At 39.5% G+C, this 23,198-nt stretch overlaps 1 protein-coding gene across 1 annotated transcript in view; it reads left to right on the top strand.

Moving 5' to 3' along the window:
* Positions 1-423: 423 nt before the first annotated feature.
* Positions 424-23,198, top strand: part of PRTG (protogenin) — an 85,671-nt gene continuing 62,896 nt past the window's right edge. The window contains exons 1-2 of the mRNA XM_009885770.1: positions 424-437; positions 476-807. Of these exons, the coding sequence (XP_009884072.1) occupies positions 424-437; positions 476-807 (346 nt within the window). The remainder of the gene's footprint in view (positions 438-475; positions 808-23,198) is intronic.

Genomic DNA, 23,198 nt, shown 5'->3' with positions numbered 1-23,198 from the left:
GGGGACGGGCGGCGCCCCCCCTGCGGGCCCTGAGGGGCGCCGAGCGGTTCGGTTTACGCTAACGACTTCTTGTAAAATTAGGTTTTTACGAGTCGCCCCGCTCCGGCTTCTTTGGCGGGCTCGTAAAATTATCGAGCGGCGCGGGCACGCCCCGGCCGCGGTGAGGGTCGCACCTGTGTGGTAGTCCCCGCCGTCTCCTGTGCTGTGAGCCCCGGTTGCGGCTGAGCCGGTGTCGAAGGCTCTGGCTTTCCAGCTCCTTCGCACAGCGCGTTTGAAAACTAGGAGGGAAATGCCTGGGTGCTTTACAGCCTGGTTGCTTTACTTTGCTCGAGGTCGGTACCATAGTTTTCCGAGTTTAGAGGGCTGAGAGCCCTCGGGGCCTGTAGTAACGACAGTTTTACCTCGTGCTGCGGGTTCAGCACGATGACTCGCACCTCGTGAGTGCGGTTGGTAAGCTGCTCATCTATACTTACAGGCAAAAATTTTTTTTTCTTTCTCTTTTAGGAATGTGGTGCTTTAGTGAACTGTTTTTTGTGAAAGAGCCTCAGGACGTTACTGTCTCAAGGAAGGATCCGGTGGTTTTAGACTGCCAGGCCCGTGGTGAAGCTCCTATAACTATTACATGGCTGAAAAACGGAGGCAAAGTATCTGAAAATGAACGGATCTACACTTTATCTAATGGCTCGTTGTATATTAGTGAGGTGGAAGGAAAGAAAGGAGAGCTGTCTGATGAAGGATTTTACCAGTGCTTAGCTCTGAACAAATACGGGGCCATTCTCAGTCAAAAAAGCCACCTCACGCTAGCAAGTAAGTTCCAGCTCTTGTTTATTAACCTGCTTCTGAGTTTGTGACAGCAATTTCCTGAACAGCGCACAGCAACCTACCGTTTTGATGGCGTACCTGAAAAGATAAATTACAAAAGCAAAGAGCGAATCGGTTCTATACAACCTTTGTTTCTTTTTAAATATGTAAAGATTATGAGCAAAACTTGTGGGGGCCCCTTTTCAAGTCCGTGATGCGGCAGGAGCGGCACAGCCACCTTTGAGACCCCTTGGGCAGTGGTGCCTTGTGTGGGTGGCTCACGTGGGTTGCTGGTCTCCAGAGCAGGTGGTGATGCACAGCCATGCTGGCAACCTGCTGCAAAGGTCCTGGATCTTATTTCGCAAGTGCTGTTCTGGCGGCCTTACAAGTGTTATCTACAAAGCTGATAAATTATTATTCCTTGTTCAATTGCTTGATGTTGTGTTGTGCTGTCTTGGGGCACGGCAGACCGATAATAGAGGTGGCTGTCTTTGGGAGGGGAAAGGTTTTCTGGGCAATTGTGAGGGTTAAATTACCAAGCCCTTGCTTTTGTGACACTGTGTTCAGCCAAGCAGATGTGGGCGCTCTCCCTTTTGGAACTGCTTCAGGCTCCTCTGGAACCAGCCGTGAGGGCCTGTTACATGGTTCCACTAGGAAGTGAGATGCGTTTCTAGGGTGACTCCCTACTACTGGGTGAACGGTGAAGGAAATAGTTGTGTGTAAGTGCCTTTATGGCTTTAACAGTCTGATCCTGAGTGTGTGTTGCCCTCTGTATTTCTAGCATCATTAAAGGTATTGAGCAAAAGATATGTGTTAGGGACTGAATGTCATGCCTTTTTCTATGCCAGTGTGGAGCTTTGGCAGTAGGCTGCTTCTATAACACTATCTTTTTAGCTTTCCAGAAGTACATGGAGTCATTTCAAAGAAAGTATAACACAGAGAGTACACAGTTTATGTAGTCTTCTCATATTCCCTCTGTAATAGGACTTAACTGATGAACTTAATCTAATAGGAAAAGGCTTCCTTTGACCTCTTCAACCCTGTTCTCAGCAAGTTGCACAGAACTGTGGTGCTAATAGCTGTATGGAAGCTCAACGTGAGTTGTAAATTGCAAGTTTTACCAAATTCAGTCTGAAACTAGTTAATACAACTGGTACAGTAGCTTACATTAAAAAAATGTCTGAATGTTAACATTTGTTAGTTTTTTTTCTGTATGCTTCTGAACTGATTATAAGTACTGTCCATATACCTCAGGAATGTGTGAAATATCTTGTTCAGTGAGCTAGAGCATTGGGCAGTTGAAAACAAGCCTGGAAGTAGGTGGCTCCGAGGAAGTGATGAGTTTTTCACGTGCTGCGAGAGGCTGATCTGTGAACTCTGCGTTTCAAAAACCTGGCTACTTTTTACTTTGTGTCATGGCATCTTATTCACATACAGGATTAATAGACCGAGCAGTTTTTGGATACTTTTGATAAAATGACGAAAAATTAAGTATTAATATCGTTGACATTTAAATTCACATCATTAGGTTTCAGAGTGTCAGCACCATTAATAAACAGACTGAAGAAAATCTTTCTTAAGAGGATAGGAATGTTGTTAATAAATATAAAGCAAAGCAGTGGCTGATGGATTCTGTGTGTAGGACTGGGGAAACTTCAGGGCCATTTTAAACCTGAGACATTGCAAGATGAGCTCCGTGCTCAATATCAGAGAACATCTGGAATGGTACAGAGCACTATAGTAGTACAGTATAGTAATACACTTGTAGTATCTGGTTTTATTCAGATGGCACTGAACTTTTATAAATGTTTGTTTCTCGCATGCATGTTATTTCACCAGAAAGACGGTTTAATTTTGGTTGGGGTTTTTTTTGGGTTTTTTTGGGTTTTTTTTTGTAATGAAAGATTTTCACCAAGGAAGAGTTGTGAACCAATAGGTTGCATGCTGTGGAGTGAGACTCTTGTTTTGCAGCACTTTTTTTCTCCTTTTTTTTTCCTCTCCTTCTCCCCTCTCCTGTAAGACTGTGACAAAAGGTTTCTTTTTCTTCTTTGAATACTTGAAAGGTTTCCTATGGCTGTTGTAGAAAAGTGGAAGAGATAGTGGATCCATAATGATCACAGTAGGTGTTGTTGACTTAGCGATTAAGTGGTTAACTAGTGGCCAAACATGAAGTTATCTTATGTAGCAGTTGCTTCTTTTTAGTCATATTCCAATCTGACCGGTTTCAGAATGTCATCTTTACAGTAAAGCTGTGAAATAAGTCAGTAATTTATATTGTTATATTTTGAAGCCCATAAAACACGTGCAAAATCAGTTTTATATCTCATTTTTACAGTGTTTCTGCCTGCTATCATGAGTTGATTGAACTTTGCAGATGTTTTAAGTGAAATAAATTAAAGTCTTGTGGGGGATTTCGTAGGGTTGTAATTCTGTTTAGAAGCAGTTGTCGGTTTCTGCTAAGGCAAATTACCTTGTGGGCAGGGTACAGAAGGAACTATACATATTAAACAGGTGGAGAATAGGCATTAAATGGGCATTCTTTCTTTGGAGGAAAAAAGCAAATGCTCTCTTCAGTCTCTAGTAGCAGCAGGGTGCAAGGATGTTCTTTTACTTTGCCTGGTCAGAGCTTTTGCTAGTAAGCTTATCTTTTGCTTCAGAATTGTAATGTTTAGTGTTGCATTTGGAAATCAAAAACTTTAATCTGTCCAAGAGTTTAAGATTTGAACACACAAGGAGATCAGGTCTTGGTTTCTAAAGTTAGGAACTGGAAGCTGAAGGTTGCACTCTTGGCAAGAATTCCATTATTCATGTGCAAATTAAGAATTCACAGGGTTAAAAGGTTAGAAACTGGCCAGGATGAGGTTTACCCTTGTGATAAAGAGCAGATGACCCTCATTCATTGGCCAAAGCTTTCATGTAGCTCCTCTGCAAAGTTAGTGATTGCCATGAATTGTTCTTGAGGAATGCAGAAATTCAAATGTGAGCAGGCCTTTCCTTAAGTGTCACTATGGAGCCTTATCTGCCGAGCACATCAGAGTAGGTCTGCAGGGACAGGGTTCCTCCCCAGAGGCCCCAAGGCTTTGCTTTCCTGTTGTTCATCCATGCACAAAAGAATTTGACTAATTTAGGGCTTTTTTTCGGTGAGATCCCCCTACTTTTTTAAAGGAAACTGTGGGGCTGAGGTATTGCTTAGGTAAAAATAAATATTAGTTTCACTACATGCTTGTAGTTGCTTCCAAAGTGGGCTAATTTGTAGGGGGGGGGGGGAAGGAGGAGGTTGCTGTGTGGTTCTTTGTGAGGCAACATGGGAGTAAAAATGCTGATAGTGAAGAATATGACTTACTCAAAATTCAACTTACTGCTGCTAGTGCTACAAAGAGAGGTCTCTTTTAAGGGAATAGAAAAGAAATGCAGACTGCAGAGAAAGTCTAAGCACTTTTGGTGCAACTTTGAATCACACAAAAATAAACAAGCTGAGATTTTTGTATTTATGCATTTTTAAATTATGACTATTTAACCACAGTTAACAAAGATTTCTGTCTAAAAATACAGCTAGACTTCCAATAAGATAGTACTAAGAAAAAATGGAGAAGATAGGTCATGTTCTGAAGCTAGTAACATGGGTTTTGGGCAGTGATTGGACAGGATGCTCATTGTTTATTTCCTTTTCACAAAAAGTGGAAATCGAAGTCTTAAAATGGTTGGATGGCATATATACAGCTGGGTAGGAGCATTCCTACATAACCCTTTCTGCTCTTGTAACTTGGATGAATTGATTTTAATGTTTGTGAATTACAGGAAACATATAAGCCCAATTCCTCATGTACAGGTTTCTGCATTTCCCAAGAGTGAAAGGTTATGCAAGCAGAAGGTTTCTGGGAACATACTCCTGGAGGGAAGCTGTTTGTGCACGCTGCACTGCAGTTTATGAAACACTGGGCCTTTTACACGTAGCAGGCTATGCTTTGTGGAGACTTTGTAATTTTGCTTACCCGCTGTGGCAGTGATGTGACTTCTAGTCACACTGTAGTGCCAATAATTGGCAATATTTATATTTTGATATCCTAATGACATCATCTGGTCTGCTTTTAAATATTTGCACTTAAGCGTGCATCCAGCTGAGCCTTATTCTGTACTGTGACAATCATGTTTTCTTAGCAGTTCCAGCTGTTTGTTCCCACTTTTGCATTGTGCTCTTCCTTGTGTGGGCACGGCTGCCTGTGTGGCTAACTGAACAGAGAACTGATCTGGGTTAAAGTAATAGAATTAAAACAAAAGATGGTGTTTAACCCAAATGACTTCCCTGATGTGGTTTGTCACAAAGCCACTCTCAGTGATTTCACTGGCGTAACTGAGAGGAACAATGTGGAGGTAGGAACAGAGTGGGACAGAGGAAGGCTACTGAAACTTAGACTGTTGCAAAAATACATTTTCATCAAACTATGGCCTTCATGGAACATGTGCACAGGCAAATATTTTGTCCTTCTTCTACTAACTTTTTTAAATTAAATTTAGTATCTTGCCTTAAATGAAGGGATTAATAGCTGTGGTCGAACAATATAGTTTTCATTTTGTATGGAATTTGTCATTTCAGGTATCTTCCAAATGCATATAGAGCTCAAAGGTATGTTATATTATTTTAAATTGTAATGGAGAGAGGCACAAATTCTGAGATGGAAGGGTGGGGTTGAAAGGCAGAAATGTTTTTTCACTGAGGTGGAAGTGAAATGGCAAATGGCTATTGTAGACAATGGTCTTGTATTAAAAAAGATAGCAAAGTCTTAATGCTGTAGAATGGTGTGGTTACAGACTGTTTGAGAAAGCTCCTGTTTTAGGTTTTTACAAGTGCTGCCTTATTGCTATTGCTTTGATTTGTTGATTTGAATGTCCTGAGAGGAGAATCTGTTTCTAAGCTGAGAGTGCACATGGCTGATCCTTGGTGCATTTAAATGCTGCACTTAAGGCAGGAGGAGGACGTTTCCTGTCTCAGTCAGCAATGTCAGTTGATAACAATGAAGAAGAGCAGTAAGATTTTTTTGTTCTTTAACTGAGAGACACTGGAGAAATTAGAAAAGTGGGAAATATTTTCCTTCTTAACTCTTTTTCTTGGAGGGTTTTCTTCTAGAACTCCTTCAGACATCTTTTGACCTGAACTCCTTTAACACCTTTACAGAAGAAATTGGCAGCGTCCTTTTAAGACATAACCGCTAGTTACTTTGTTTTGGCACTAGGCCATTCTCTGTTCTTTCAGCAATGACTGGTCTGCACTTGTAAGAGTTCTTCCACAGATTAAGGGATGGGCTTTTATATTGTTGCCAGGACAAAACAGGTATGAATCTTTATTTAGTGCACGTGAACAGTGTTTGTTTCCACTACCACGTTACGAGAGAAGTGAGCTTTTTATGGGTTTCCTCAACACCTCAGTTTCAAATTTGTGTCAAGCGTAATGCCAAATTGAGGCATTTCATGGCCTTGCTTTCCTTCCTAGCTAGTAGGGCCAAAGCTATTAGGGCTTTTACTAGTTTTTGTCACTGTAACTTTATAATATATAAAGTTTTTACCAGGTTCTTTTTTAAAGGAATGCTCAGTCTTATTGGCAATGTACTCTGTAGCTAATAAAATCTTCACCTACATGAGAAATGTTGAAGGAAAACATGGTACCATGCTAGAAGCTGTTCAGAGCTGTGACTAGAGGCACTCAGTTCTTACTTGGTGCAAGTTCTAGATGTGATATGTGCACTAAACTATTGAGATTTCTTTTCAACTTGCAAAGCAATGCAGGACAGCAAAGGATGCTGTTCTGTTCTTGCAGTGTGGTGCTCCCCCCCACTGCTCCCTTTCTTCCCCCTCCCTCTCTCTCTGCATTTCTTGGTGCAGAAATTGTTGAAAGGGCATTCAATAAGGCCCCCTTTTGTCAGCCAGCTCCGATTATCCTAAAGAAAAGGATCTCACTCTGAGCAGTTGTTTGCCTAGAGACTTGTTGTCACGTCTTCACAATTTAACAGCTGTGGCTATTGATGGTGTGCAGAACAATTTAAGACAATGACAAAAGAGAATCTTGGAGGAAGAATTTAAAAGTTACTAAGCGTTTTCCTACAGAAATAGGGTCATTTCTATTGTTGGACAAATTTGTGCTTAGTTTTTGTGGTTTTTTTCCTCAGGATTTCATATTTTTCCACATCTTATCTCCAAAATTGTGGATATAATCTTTTGTTTAGTTTTGCATTGTTTTTTCTGTTTCATCAATGGTCCCAGCTGTTAAATTGGGATTGATTACTTCCAGTCTTTATAACTGGTAATCACCACCTAAGTGAAAAAGTAATCAACAATGTCAAGTCTCCACATTTTGTTGAGTAAGTGTGGGTTGTATGGTCAACATTAGTTACTAGGGTCAACCTCTATATAGCTTTTAAGCAGCAGCATTTTAAGCAGTGTCTACAATTTAAAGTTGGTTGTCTAAGCAGTTGAGTTAGAGGAGAAAAATAAATTTCACACTAGATGATCTGTGTTGGGAGTTAGAAATCCATCTGGGAGCCTTCCAAAACTGACATCTATAGTGGAAGCATTTTTTCTTTGTATGGGTGAAATTGTTACATTTTTAATAGATGGAGATAAACAGCAAACATAGGAAGGAGATGGTTGTGAAACCACCGGAGTCCGGAGGGTTTGTCTGTGACTTGTTTTATGAAATTATTGTAACCTCCTCTTCTGTTTTGTTTTTTCTGTATGTAAGAGTTTTGGAGGGAGATGGCCTTCCAATGTATTAGAGGAAAACGCAAATAAGCAGTACTAAGCAGATTTTCTGTACTGCTTTTACTTTGTTTGATAATAATAGTAATTCTGGTTAGGTTTTTTTTCAATGAAATCGAATTTGATCTCCTTAGGTGAGTGTGAAGCTTTTTTGGTTTTAACAGCCTGAATGCTCATGAAGGGAAAACAAACTAAGTTGTGTCAGGATAATACAGTTACCAACTGGAGGCCCTGTTCCAAAGTGCCCGTCTATGTTGGGCTTTCTACACACCAGTGCATCTGCAGTTTAGGGAAACAGGATCTCTGGGTATCATTCCCCCCATAGGTCTAGCACATAGGTCTGCTGTGTGCTTATGAAGTTCACTTAGATTCTTGTTATTATAACCCCAAAATGATAGAATGCGCAAGCTTTGTATTTTATGGGGTAAAGATTTCAGGGTTGCTGGGTCTTACTGTGCCACTGTTACACTAAACAGCTTTTAAAACTCCTGCTGTGGTCAGAGTATTGCCTGAGTTTGGATGATGGGAAAACTCTGTAAATTTTGCAGTGGTTAAGCTTGAGGAAGTTATGTTTGCTTGTATCCTGAACAATTCATTAGAGCAATTGTGATATTATTCAGTGAGTACCTTCTAATTTACTAGATGTTGGAGCAGTAGAATGCAGCGTGAGAAATTAAATACTGAAAATGAACATTGTTATAAAAGGCATAGAAATGCTGACAATGAGCTTTACACCCAAAGCTGTTATCAGAATTTAATCATTAATTTGAGGCAAAACTTGCAATGTACCAAGATACTACTTCACCATCTCTGGAAGGGTTAGTGGGCACAAGTACTGGGGAGGGAGAAAGTCAGCAAGGAGTGTAGTATTTAATCTTCTGTAATCGTGATTCTTAGGAAATCAGTTTATATAGATATAACCCTCTTCTGACTGAAGTAGTAAGAGTACACACTATTCTCATAGATTATTTGAAAATGATTTTATGAAGTTGTTTCTGCACGTAGGCAAAGTTTTGAAGAAAGGAATTACTTCTGGAATATGAAATAAATGGAGATGAGCTGATTGCAAAACTGAGGACAGCCAAGAACTTTTGTTACAAAACTAGAAATCAGGTAGAAATATCATTAAGTAGAATTTCCTGCAGTCATGGGTGTGGAGGCCTGTGAGGCTCACAGAACATGTGATGCATGCTGTCCCAGCTCCTAGAAACCTAGCCTTACTGTCTAAGACTGTTAATACAGGAAACAATATGAGGGTGCAAGGGTACCACCCATATCCTACATCTCTGCGGTTGTAGGAGTTTTGTTCAATGAAAATATCTCAGGTGATCTTGGGAAATGAAAGGAAAGAAGAAAAGAAATGCAACTTCAGTGCTTTCACCTGGGATATTTCTTCCTGTCACTGAACCTGGGCATTGGTTTAAACTAATGTGTGTACAAGAAACAGCCAGGTCACGTAATTTTCCCTTGTATAACATAAAACAAGGAATTGTTTTCCTAAAAAAACCCCACTAAACACCCACTCCCCACCCCCCTCCACCCCCCAAAAGAAGGCAAACAAAAAAACCAAACCCCCCCAAAGCCTTGGAAAACTGAAAAATCCAAACAGTGGGGCTTCTCTTTTACAAAAATGTGCAAGCATGTTTAATAATCTGCAAGTGTGGAAGTCCTGCCTTCAGATACCTCAGCAGACACTAAACTATTCTCTTAATGGCCGTTTTTAAGGTACATTGATTACTATATGAGAAAATACAGCTGAACCATCTGCTTAGTTAAGTCAGTATTTAAAAAAAATAAAAATCAAAATCCCAGCAGTCCTTTTGATAGGCAATAATGATCAACATGTTTCCTCTCAAGACCTTACAGTTACACTTTGACTTCTATTTTACCATTTTTTTTCAATGGTAGAATACTGCTGAGCAAGTTAAATCATCTCCAGCCTTTGACAAGAACAGTGTTTGAAAGCGGTACCTGCCATAAGAGCCTTGGTAAAATTTTCCTGGGCAGCAAGGAGTAAGATTGTTGTTTCTGAGTTATGACAGAAATCTGTTGCAAAAAGCACAAACCTAACTGCAGAGAGGGTCTTTGATATCCTTGCCCATCTATAGAATCTTAGGAAGAAAACTTCCTATGTACTGGCCAATATAAAGGCACTTGTGGTAGGATGTTTTTTTTCTCAAAACATTGCAATTCACTAAATCTGTATTCAGATATGGAACATCTTTGCCAAGCCCATGTTTAAGCAGATGTTGGAATGGGCAACAGATTCCATTCTGTGCAAGTTTTGCTGTTCTACCCCAAATTGACAGGCTTTTCTAAATCACAGTTTTAGGTGGGACGAATACAGTATTTTCTAAAGGAGAAAAGAGTTTGTCTCTAGCTACAGGCTACTCTGAGTGGTGTATCGATGGCAAAACAGCAAAACTTACCTCGTCCTAGTCCTCTAGCCTCAGAACATACTAAAATTATGATTTTGAATTTAACAATAGCAATGATTTGCCTTGTCTTAGAAGTATGTGTAATGGAAGTTTGCTCTTTAGCTCTGAGGTGCAGTAGTTCTGTTTTGAAATGATTTGCATATGAGAGGCATTTTTGAAATAAATAATCACCTGACTGACCAGGAGTAAGGGGTATGTAAAAGTTATTACAAGCATTCAACATGTCATCTAGTGTTCTTTTAATACATAGCTAGGGGCAGTTAAACTAAGTCTTTACAGCTTGTGATGTACATCTTGTGTATAGTGATGTATGAATGCTGGAAACTGGAGGGGATTCTGTGAAAAGAAGCAACTCTGTATTTTCAGATTTGATTTTTAGTGTCTCCAGATAATAATCCGGTTCACATTGATTGATTACATTGTGAACAGGACAGCAAACAAACAATGAGAACATTGTTTGTTCTCATTTCAGTAGATCAGAATTTCTCGTGCAAAACCCTCATGTCTTAATGGTGTCACTGGCAAATCGATAGATTTATAAAAGTAGAAAAAATGTTGGATTTTTAATTTATCAGTGTAATTTTACCACATGTGTAGTAGCTCATCTTTGGACACCCTGATAGTTACACAACTCACTTTTAAAATCTTGCATTAAACCAAAGATCTTTCTGAATCTTCCAGTCAAGAGGGTTTTGAGTTTTCGTTTTGGGGTTTTTTTTGGCTCTGCTTTGAACCATTTCAGATTAAAGACAAAATGAGATAAAATAGGATTAGAAAAATAACTTACTCTTCAATATCTCCTCAACCTTTGCAGCATGAGTTTTTCGTGCAAAGTAGCAATGGTCAGCCTTCTCTTCTGCCACTAAAATCACAAAAGTCATCTGTCAGTGTGTTTACAAAATGGGATTGTCAGTTCTTTTAAGCTGTATTGAGAGACACTCACTTCCTGCACACCTTAAAACAGAGAGGAAAAAGTATCAAATAGAAAAGCTTTTCCTTTATTTGCTGATCTGTTCTAATATTCTAAATTCTCATTACTTGTGTCCTCTCCCATGTTCCCACTCTCTTCTCTTTCTCATGTCAAGTGCAGGCTGGTTTTGCTGCATGTAGGGTTTTTTTTTTTGTGTTTTTTTTTTTTTCCCCTTTTTCTCTTTATAAATTGTCACATATATGCTATATCATTGTTTTGAATTTGCAAAACTGCTTCTGGTGACCCCCTGTTTCTTATTTCTGTCTGATGACTGGAAGGAGGTACTGTTTTCCAGTGGAGCTTATTTTCACAGCTGTGGCAGAGAAGGGAAGTGTCATAAGATACTTTAAGGTCAATTTTGACCCCAAATTTAGATGAGGTAAAAATGATTTGACAGAAGTGTAATATCTTGTCTCAAATGGTCTGGCTGTCACTTCAAAATCAGATAATAATTATGATTAGGAAAAAGCTGTTTTGATAGCGATTACAATGTACAATAAAGACTGCTCAGTGTTACACAGTATTGGTTTTTGTTTTACAACTTGATACAACTGGAAGTTGTCAAATAAGCCATTATCTTTTCGAAGAAACTTTAAAATTAATCTTAAGGTCTTTGAACACTCAGAAGCTTTTAAAATAATTTTTTTTTTTGCTTACTCCTGCTTGTACAATCTTCAACATATTAATAATTGTTTAGGTAACTTACCAGCAAATTAACTAGTATAAATTGCTAAATTACCATTTCACTGTCCACATCAAGATCTCTAGTAAACCTCTAATAACTGTAACATGTGCCTCAGGCAGAGCTGTGCATTATGTATGTTCTTTGTAACGAGAATTCATTGACTTTATAAAGCCATTGACAGACATTTATCATTTTGTTCATTAAACTTGTCTGTGACATCCGGCAAATTGATGTTAACTGGAAATATTCTCTGGGAGTTCTGGCACGGCTCTGTCATTTTGCCTGAGGAGAGAGAAACTTTGTACATAGTGTGTCCCAAATTACAAGGGTGAAACGTCCTTCCCCCACCCTCTCCTCAAAAGCGTAAGTGAGCATATGATCAGCTCTATTTTCATCTTGCTTTTAATGCTTATTTATGCAAACAACCCTGTGGCCCACAGTTTGCAAGCAGATTTATCATTGATCTTCAGCAGAGGTTGAAAGTGGATACTGCTTTTATTTGTTCAGCCAGTCTGTGCTAGGAAGACAGCTCAATTTTATCACACAACCAAACTACTGTAAAAATGATCATGATACAAATCCACAATGCTCTGTGCGCAGTGGCTCGTGGAACCAGTATATGTGAGTTGGTATTCAGATGCATTAGCCTATACTCTCAAAATTGTTTTTTCATTTAAGAAGTGGAGACATAATTGGGTATGGGGATTTTCTTGTTTTGTTTTTGTTTCTCATTAGTAGATTTTTTTTGTTTATTCCAGTGAGTAAAATTTCTTTTCTTTTCCTTCATTTTTTTTCTTTTTTTTTGTTTTTTTTTCCCCTTTTGAGAGCTTGAACTTTTTTTCTAGCAATAATTATGGTTTCTAGTGTTTGGAATTCTTGGATATGCTAAACACTAGAAGAGGTAAGCACTGATACAGTGTACAAGAAATTAAGTATGGCATTCTTGGTAGCATTGATGGGAGTTTTGTGACATTCCCAGCACAGGGCATTTCGTACTTGTTTTTAATGGTCATCTTCTTTACCTGATATTGCTTGTTGCTGATTCACATAAAATATATGGTAAATAACCAAATGCTTTGTTGAAAGCCTTTATGATATATATTGTAGAGCAGTGCTTCATTTGGTCTTTTAAAATTACTGTGTTTGGAATGATGAATGGTATCTCATTCGTTCTGTTCTTGAGCACTCAGTGTGGAAAAAAATACACACTTTTAACACCTGCCTATGTTTGATTCCTGTGGATAACTATCTTTAATAATGGTAGAGGTTGTTAATAGGATGTCTGCCCACCTGCTGTTGTTCCTGTTGTGCTACCTGAATCCAACTTTATCAGGGATCTTTCAAAAAGGAATGAACGTACTAACAAATTGTGGCATAACTGACTAAAATGTTTATTAATGGGTCAAAGATAATGTTCAGATTGTAAAACCCTTCCAAAAATTGAATATCCAAAAATCCATTACATAAAATTTTTGTCTTTTGAGCGAAAGAGTAGAGCAGTTGGCCCTTTAAAATATATTGTGTCTCACTACATAATAGTTCACTGGATTAAATGAATTTATTGATTTCTGCTTCTTTACTGACACACATTTATGAGCAGTTTCTTTGGCACCATGGCCACATGTCAAAGGTCATAACTTTCCTTCACTGTGGAAGAATAAAAGCTTTCAGATGGTGAATCCCCGAAATCCACACAGTGCTTTATTCCCCCCTTCCCCCCAATATAATTACTGTCTTTGCATGACTTTATTTAAGATAAATAAACAATAATAAAAAAAATATGCACACTACAAAATGCTCTATACTTACCTATCATAAAATAACTGCAGGAAACTATTTCTCCGCACAAAGGGTGACACATCTAATCTGCTAATAGGTATCATTATGAGATACATGGTAGTATGTTAGGCTCTTTTATGGTTAGAGACTTTATTGAAAATGGTCAATTTTAAGAATATAGTAAACATTTCTCATGAAGAATTTTATTACAGTGCAGTTTAGAAACAGTATTTCGTTTCTTTTAGAGCTGTGTCAAAGGCATATTACACTTATGAGCTGTGTCAAAGGCATATTAGTGCACCAGAGGTGATGCTGCAAGTAGATCCTAATGAGAGAACAAAGCACATTCAAAATCTGTGCTTTGTGTTTAGATGAACATTTATGATGTTGACAGTTTCTTTAGTGCTCTTCATTAGTAATAGTCTGTGGGATTTTTGGTGTGTCGTAGATATGAAAGTCCATTGATGACATAAACATGAATTCCATTGCAAAAAACTGCAATGGAATATACAGACATTTAATCAGTCCACTAGTTTGCAAAAGAAGAACAGTAAGTCATGCTTTAAACATAAAGTGGCTGCCACTAGTCCTGAAATTTTGGAAATGTAGAATAGGATGCAGTTAATGCCATATCCCTTGTGCAGTCTGTGGTGCTCATCTGATTGATAACCTGGCAGAAAAAAATACCTTTTTTTTTTTTTTTCATCTAGATTGTTATCTAACTAATGTGGTTAGCTGTGATGATCTGAACTGGCTTTCTGTGTTATCTGACAAGTACTAGAGCTGGTTGGAGGTAAGTAGGCAAGAGTAGTGGGGATTTGAGACTATCTGGGAAGAGTTTGTCTTCACTTTTTAGCAGCTACTAACTGGTAGATTAGCTCTGACCATCTCAAGAAACAGCAGTGTGAAGGTAACTTCATTTAGTTGTTGTTTTGATTTAAAATCATCAAAATGTTTGTGCTTGTTAAGGTGAAGTATGTTTGAATTGTTAGCAGGGCCTGTCTGTAGTCCTCCTAGCAGGACTGCTTCTGAAGGAATAGCAGAGCCTAGAGTTGTATCAATGGGAAAAAAAACCACCATGATTTCCTGAGAAGATGTAAAAGGTCTTCCCATCACCCACCCCAAGAAAGAGAATGGGCTGCCAAGCTTTATTTTTACATAGTAGGGATGAAGCCTGTTGACACTTTTAATCGTGACTCTTGCAAAATAAAGCAGTGGTAGACTTTTATTCTACTCTCTTTTGTGCAAATGATGATCTTGTTCTAAGGGGGCTGGTGGCACAGTGCTGTTAAATTTACCAAATATTTATATTGCAGGACTGTGGTTGCCAAGTTTCTGACATGTTACCTTTTGGATAGAAATTTGTTGTGTCAGTATCCATCTCTGCTTTTATTTATTTTTTTTTTTTTATACAGTATACTTCTGCAGGTCTGTTTATTCTGTTCCCTAGAACAAATTTAAGATGAAACTGCTTTTTCTGTATTTTTGTTTTTCACTAGGATAGCATGGAAATGTCTGCTTAGGGAACAGAGACATGGGATTTGTTGGGGAAGTGGTCTTTGTGTCTGGAAGTAGATTTTGCTGTTGCTATGAATATATTTGCAAATTTGGTTGTCCTGTAAGTTTTGAGGAAGAATCTCAATTTTATTTTTTTTACGTATGTTCAGAACAGGCTTACTTAGCTTGACTAGCTAGAGACACAGAAGACACTGTTTGTACTGAGCATGTTGCTTGTGAACACTGAGCTGGGCTTTCCCTCTAAGCAGTCCTAGGCAGCTGTGGACTTGCCCCCCCCCCCGTTCTGAATTAATGAGGAGCTAAAGTGCGATCTAACACTGCCTGTAGAAACCAGCTGGTATCGAAAGCTGAAGTAAGTGAAAACAATGGTCTAATTACCTAGAGAGGAATTTTGGGGGGGAAGTGGGTGAGGTGGAGGTGTGAGTGGTCTCATGTGTCTAGAGCTCAGAAGGGGGAAGAGAAATGCATTGGTTGGAAGCAGCTAGTACTAAGGAAAAGCTTGTGGAGTGAGGCCTGGGGTTGGCTCAGTTGGAGATTACCATGGGTGCAAGCTGGGAGTGGGAGAGGATGGAGGGGCTGGCAAAGACTGACTGGAGAGTGTGTCCATCAGAGCAGCTGATCTTTCAGGACGTGGAATGTGGACCCAGGAGTCTTGGACTTCCCTTGGGAGCTACAGAAAGACAAAGAATAACCTCCCAGTCAGAGGAGCTTTGGCAGATTTACATTGCATCACTGCTTCAGCCAGAAGCTTCTACAATATGTGACACAAGTTGGCTTGTACCTACTTTTCATGGGAAGTCTGTGATTACATGTTTCTTATGGTCATGGTGTTTGATATGAGGGTCTGAGGTTTCATCCATTGGAGCTGCAACAAGCCGGGGGAGCTGTGTTTGCAGCACATGGAGTGATGTGAAGGATGAGCGTCTTATCCTGGACACCTAAATTTAGTGAATATTTTGGGCCACCATCCAACTGTTTGTCCATACCCAACAGTAAAATTATAATAATAATAGAACGTCATCTCAAGGTGTTGTGAGAGTAGGTGCATTAACATTTGTGAAGAACTGTAGTGCAGGGCCCTGCAGAAAAGGCCATAGGGAAGTTAATAACTCTGTCTTCAGGGCAGTGCTTAATAGAGTGTAATAAATAAGGAATGAGGCCACACACTGAACAGAGAAGAGAAAACAAAATATTGAATAGATGCTCATTATGGTGAGCACCATTCATTTGGTGCTGTGAATAGTGGGGAAAGTGTGATTGTGCAGTTGGATTGTTTCCTGAAGCATGTATATAAACAGAGCAAATCGGTTACATAAGCACCTTCATTTCTTCAGTTTCCTAACTTCTGAGCGTTTTGGTTTGGAAATTTTCATCTTGTGTCTGTGTGTGTTTACACACATGTAAGCGGCAGACATACTGAATGCTATGTTAGTGGGAAAGTTTAGGGTTTGGCTTCATTTATCTAATGATGTATGTAATACAGCAAAAAATGAAATAAATGCGCTTGAAAGTGTTAGAGGTTTATATAGGCAGAGTGTCAGGAGAGAAAGACTTGTAAAAGGGCACTGTTACAACTTCTGAGACAAATTAAGTAAGTTTATCAGAACTTTTTGATTCAACCAAAATACGGGCTGGTGTCTAAGCATGTATTTAGTAAAAGCTTTAACTTGATAATAATAATCCTCAGATACTATTTTCTTTAATAAAGGTTTACTGACTAGTGAAGATACTGTAGAGGTCTGCAGCAACATTTATAAACCTGTTGGTAGTATTGTTTATCAGAGCGTTATCTGATTTAGGAAACCATTTTAGCACAGTAGTGATAGAACCCACATTTAATTTATACTTTTGACTATAGTTTAAGCTTGTGTGTGGACAGGGCTTAGGTGAGTGCTCACCTGTACACTCTCTGGTATTTGTCAGTGCAATGTTTACTCTCTCTGTGACCTGAGTGAGAGGAACTTGGGTTTATTGCTGGTGTACAGGCGTAGAGCTTTTTTGTGGTGCCACGGTATTAGGTAGGTGCTGTGAAGGACTGTGGGCTCCGGTGCTGTGGAGGAGTTAGCACCAGTGGGTTTCACCTCCTCCTTCACCTGGTGTGTCTCTTTTCTCAAGTATTTACTCCAGCACATAGCCTAGACTACCACCTACTTCTTAGGCTACGGCTCTTACCTTGAGCCACAGAACACGTTTTTGGAAATACAGCCCAACAGTCATGACTAGAGAAAAGCCCTGATACTCTTTTCTTGTTCTTTTTCCTGACACGTTTATGTAAAGAATCTCAAAGGCAGTGAAGTATTTAACATGTCGTGCCTTCAGTGCGAGGTACACACCTGGATCATGTTGGGGTTCTGGCCCTTTGTGTGCTGGGACCTTCTTTCTCTGAGGATGTTTTTCACAGACATATTCAGAAGCTGGAATTATGAGGAAATGTAAAGCATTATTTGTACTTATTTTAATTGTTCCTTTCCTCACTACTTAGTTGCTGCCGTGTTTGCCATTGTCTTGCATTTACCTAAATAATGGTTGCCTGGCCTTTCACAAACTTGTGAAGAGGAAAGATGGTGACCACCTGAAACAATAATATCTGCGGCAGAATAGCCTGAGAACTTTAAATAACCAAAGGGGACCGTTTCCAAGGCAGCTAAGTGACCTTTGGATCCCAGAAGCGGGCTATTCATAGAGGCAAAGCTTTTGTCCTGCTTTGACCAGTGGTCAGTGAACTCTGGCAGGCCCCTCAGCTCACCATCTTGGCCCTAGACTAGCAGCTGGTGATTGATTCATTTAACTGTCCAGATTCACATTCTTCTGTCAAGGACTTGTCAAGGAAGAAAAAGGTTCTATGGAGGGCTATTCATTTTACTAAAAGGAAAGGGATGCATTATATGATTGAGTGGATTACTTTTGGGTCAGAAGAGTTCCTGCATTGCTCCGTTTTAATTTGGCCTTCAATCAAAGAGAGATTTAGTTTATCAGCGCAGTGTGGTGCTCATGAAGAGGGACAGATCGTTTCAATTCCATCAGTGCAATAGGGCTGGCTTGTTTTGTGGTTTGTTTTTTTTTTTTTATTGTTCTCCCCTCCTATGATTTGTCCCCACCACCATTTTTTTTGCCAACAAATACATAAATTTTTGTGATTAGTTGATATGGCAGATGGTTAAGAATATTAATTTCTATTAACCTCACTCTTAGTTTTAACATGTGATTTATGAATATTAATACCCCTACTACCTCTCATGTATGGTCTTGGGCAATCCAGAAAAACCTAGAGTAAGTATAAGATTAGTGTGTTGCCTCTGCTTTAGGTGTGGAGAAAACTGAGAAGAGAATAAATTCTAGAGGATCAAACTAATAAATTTCTTCCCTACAAACAACACAGGCAGCTGTAAAGCTGAGGGTAGAACCTGATATTTTCTATCCAGTCCCTGTTTTCGCCTGATGCACAAAAGTTTGTTTTACAAACCCAGCGTTTTCTAAGTGCATCTGTCCATTTGTCTGAAGGTTTAGAATCCCTTTTTTTTAAAACAAGAGGAATGTTTTTCCATGCTTAATGAAACTGGAATTGTGTTTTCAATTTTATAATTAATGTGTCCAAAACCCAACTTTTGAGTTGCACCAGGGAGGTGTGTTTCCTCTTTATCGTGTTGCCAGGCTCTTCTGTCCATCATCCCTTTAGCTGGGCTGTGTTCCCTTAGCATTAGGATTTTTTTGCTGCTCCTCTTCATGAAGTACTGAGAAAAGAACGTCGTTGTTTAGCTTCTTCCACTGGAAACAACAGGCATTAAAGAGCAGATCCCGCCAGTTAACCTTCTGCCTCCGTTTGAATGAACATGATGAGCTGCAGCAGATGAAATATGACCTTCAAGTTTCTTTACCCCACTCTCATAAGCTATGTATTGTTTTGATTTGGCTTATTGAACGCATTATGAGGGATTTCTGATTGGCTTCAGGCCAAGGTGTTGCACTTCTGTTGATGGAAGTACAAGTGCATAATTTAGAAGAAAATACAGTGAGCCTTGGTCTGTTGTATTCTTTTCTCTCCCTCTTTTTGAGGGAAAAGAGAGAATTTTGTATTTGGTGAGATAAATGAGTGGCTTAACTATCTTAAGAACACAAGAGAGGAAGGAAGTCTGAGATAATCTAACCTTGCTTAACTCTTCTCTGTTATACACCTCCACGTATGTGTCAGAAATCTGGGATAAGTAGAACACCTGTTGAATAGACCTCCTTCTTTCATGGAGGCCTGATGGCATTCTTTTCATGTCTGCAGTTGCATTTCCGGGGGCTCAGTCCCCTTTCTCAGAGCTTGCTTGTTTCAGGCTGGAGCATGATGTCTGAGATGGGGGTACCGGCTTCTCTGTCCTGCAGATAACACTTGCCTTGGCGCCTTGCTAGTGGCTTCGATTCATGACCTTGAGTTGGAGATAAATAATGAGCTTTTGAAAATCATGGGAAAGGAAAATGGGTTGTCATTGTATATTAGAGAATATAAGTAATCTAATAACCGGAAGTATTACCTACTTAGTAGAATCTGGTTGGTTGCTTGCACTATGACTGAGCAAACTGGAAATCCAACTATTGCCTCCCATGCAAGCAGTCAACAGCCGCAGCAAGGTGACTTCTAAAGACAAAATTTTTTTGTTTCTTCTGTTTGCCTTTGACATGAGGGCTTTTATGGTGTGTTCAGAATAAATTTGCAGGATATTTTCCAGACTCGTAAGGGAGTGAGAGAAATATACTTGGGGAAAAATATAGGGATTTCTGTGACAATGAAGGCAATATGATTTTTATCTGGAAGCCACACTTCTGATCTGTTTTATGTGAAAATTGCAAGAGTTGTAAACTCTTCCTCTCTCCTACCACCACAAATTTTCAGATAAAAATCTAATGAGAGGATTTAAATAAGTTCAGTAAATAAGCAGTACTGACAATGCCTTTTGTTACTTTTTCTCCCTGCTGCTCTCAAGCTTTAAGACATTCAGAATTTTGCTGTTAGTTACTATGCTGTGTAGACAGACTGTTATTGGGGAGAGATCTCTGGGCTGTGTAATGCAGTAGGGGGGCATTTGGTGACAAGGAAATGAGCTGCAGGCGTTTGGCCCTTGAGAGTGGAGGCATCTCTTCTTTCCTTTCCCCATGGGAATGCTGCGATGTTGACACTTGGAGAGGGGGCTGAAGGTCTTGAATTCCCAGTGCCTCTCCTCAGTGTTTTGCAGTGAAATTGCATCTTTCATCCTAGGATGCTGATTCTGAAACACTGTATGCAAAAAATAGAGAGTGCTCGTATCTCTCAGGGATAGTGTTTCTGACAGTCTGAAGACTTACAGCACCACGATATCAGCTTACCCTTGTTCATATGTGGATGGTATCAGTTTGCCACTGCACAAAATGAAACCCCTTCCTCTGCCTCCCCCCAGATGTGAGGGAAGGCGCAGTGGTGAGCGGCATGGCAGAGGAATGTGTGGGGCCCCGCTCCTGTCCTGGGATGCGCTCTGTGCTGCTTCCTCTGATTGATGAGATGGGCAGGGTGAGGTGAAGAGCGGGTATTGCATTCTACTTAGGGTCTTGTTTTATTTTAGCCAGGAATAGCATTTATTTATTTTTAAAGGTACATGACTGATAAATAGAGGTCTTACCCTTCAGCTGGCATCTGCACTGAAATTAATTGATAGGAATGGGGCAGCTTTAGTGCTTGCAGTGCTGGAGGCTCTTCTTGCACAGTGCTGAAATTGTCTTTTCTGTGTTGCATGGAGTGATTATTACATTGTCATTGTTCTTTTTGGGGTTGTTTTTTCAGGAACTTTAGAATCATAGCAGTCAACCTTAACTTTTCTATTTCTGTTTTTCTTTGGGTTTTTTTTGTTTGTTGTGTTTTGGGGTGGGTTTTTTTCGTTGTTGTTGTTTTGGATGCCAAATTAGGATAGCTGTGAAGGGATACGTCTTTTGTTGCACATCCTGCTTGTGTTCTGATCCTTCTCTTCGTGTCGTAAAGTGCAAAACTGCTGGATGTTCCCCATGCAACAGTTGGGCTATTAAGCAGAACGAATTCTTCACAGAATGGCAACAACTCCAAAGAAAGGCATCTGTAGGATTAAGCATAGATACAAGAAGGCAATCACTTGGCAAACAGCTGAAGGAAAGCAGTGCTTGCAAGGGAGAAAGTGGTGTGTTCTTTCTCCTGAATTCATGCAGCCACACAAGTAGAAGAGCTTTGAAGCTGGTTAATGTGGCTTACTGCGTGCCTTTTCTGTACTATTTCCTACGTTTCTTGTCTGCAGAAGAGCAGAGAGGAATTTCTTGATAAGTGCATTAGCATTTATTGTGCACTTCTGTGGCCACACACTGTTGCCTGGATGACAGATAGACTGAGAGGGGAAAACCCCAGCTGGGATGCCTTCAAAAGTGAAAAGATCAAATCTCTTGTGGTTGTTTACATCATTCAGTAGGGTATGTCAGTTACACCATCAATAAGCTGTTGAATATATAGAACCACGTATTTCTAAGCCTCAATCTCTTATTTCCGTTAAAACAGTGCTCGTGATAACTCCTGAGGTGATATATATGCTTGGTTTCATTGGGAAGGGTGATAGTGGTACATTTTCTGCCACTTATTAAGTAATTGAGGTGTAATAAGGCAGTATGTATGGTTATGTAAATAGCTTACACATAGCTGCAAGAGGTAGAAAGTGCCATTGTTGCAATATCATTAGCTGCTTTGACCAAGGTAAAATAGAAAGACTTGGGTGTATTATCCTGTACTTTCTTCCTTCACAGATTGGGAATTTTGGTGCATGCCCCTGCATTGCAATTCTCCTGGATCATCCTCTCAGTGCAGCTCTAAGAGCACCTGATGGGTTGGAGAACAAACAGTAAAATAAGGCATCCGTGGGTTTGTAGTATGTCAGTTAGGATCCTCGTGTTATTTTCTCTAGCACATTGGTGCTGCCTAGGACCCCATGTATTTTCACAGTTATGTTAATATGTCATGAATAACAAGCTGTGTGTCTGTTCCAGTGGTCTGAAAAAATGAAGAGGAGACAGTACAGTCTAATGCTCACCCTGTCAAATTGTACTTTTCTGTTCCTGCATGCATGTTTCTGCATTTAAGAGGACTTTTTGAAGGGTGATTATACACTTCTGAGTAGCTAATTTTCTTTAGCTATTTTGATGGTTTTTTTCTTAAAATACAGCAGACATGCTAATTATAAACACTTTCTGTTACTAAGATTAACACTATCCAAAATTTATGGTGAATATATGCTGCCTATTTAGCAAAAAGAAAGAGCATCTTTCATAAAATACAATATATGCTGAGATGAAATGATTGTTTTTATCCTTGAAAAAATGGACCAGTATCATAGAAACTCCTAGGAAAGTCAGGAGGTACAAGGAAAATATTCTCAGTTCTTCTTCGGGGTGGTGGTGGAATTTTTCCTTATTTTGTCAAGTTTCTTCTCGTTTCCTGTCAACTGTCTTCAACATGCATCCATTTGAGTCCTCCTCCTCTTTTGACTTTCTGCACTGGGATATATCAGAAACTTGCTCACAATAGTTTCCATTCTGTGTGTGGAGAAGACAATATACTTTCCTACTTTCTGAGGATACTGTAAGAAAGAAGGAATAAGAAGATACTGTAGGAAAGAAAGAATAAATTAGTACATTTCCCTAAAAACCTAGCCCAGAATAGGGGCTTGACTTCCAAGTTTTTGGGAAGAGAAAATACTACATATGAAACTTCAGACTGGTCTTAACTTTGAGAAGCTGGTGGTGAAAACTGTCTCTGTATGTGTTTTATGTGTTTCTGTGCGTGGCCAGAAACACTTTTATAGAATCTAGTCCCAAGCCAAATGGTGGAGAGCTTAGTGATCTTCAGTGGACATATTCAGACTTGGTTATTCCTGTACAGCAATTTTTAAAGCGATCATTTGTCAGCCACTGAATTAGGAACTTTAAAGAAAGGAGCAGGGGGACCTGAAAGTGTTAGAGGAAACAAATGAGATTGCAGCTGACATCTCCAAGGGAACTTTTGTTCAAGGGCGCTCAGGCTGTTGACCTCTTTCCTTCTCCATTTCATTGCCTTTATAGCATTCTTCAGTACCAGAAAAGTAGTAGCTTGTTTGTGACTGGGCAAATGCTACCTTTCCAACCCGTACCACCCCCCCCTTTTGGTGGGGGAGGCAATCATGGACATTGCTGTGCAAAGATTCTAATGCACAAAGAAATAGTTTTGCATTGTATTTTAAAAGTGTGGGGTTTA

This window comes from Charadrius vociferus, unplaced genomic scaffold (assembly GCF_000708025.1).
Source record: "Charadrius vociferus isolate BGI_N301 unplaced genomic scaffold, ASM70802v2 scaffold325, whole genome shotgun sequence".
NCBI classification, from domain to species: Eukaryota; Metazoa; Chordata; class Aves; order Charadriiformes; family Charadriidae; genus Charadrius; species Charadrius vociferus.
Note: the sequence above shows the minus strand (reverse complement) of the source record. Positions and strands in the feature narration are given on the sequence as shown.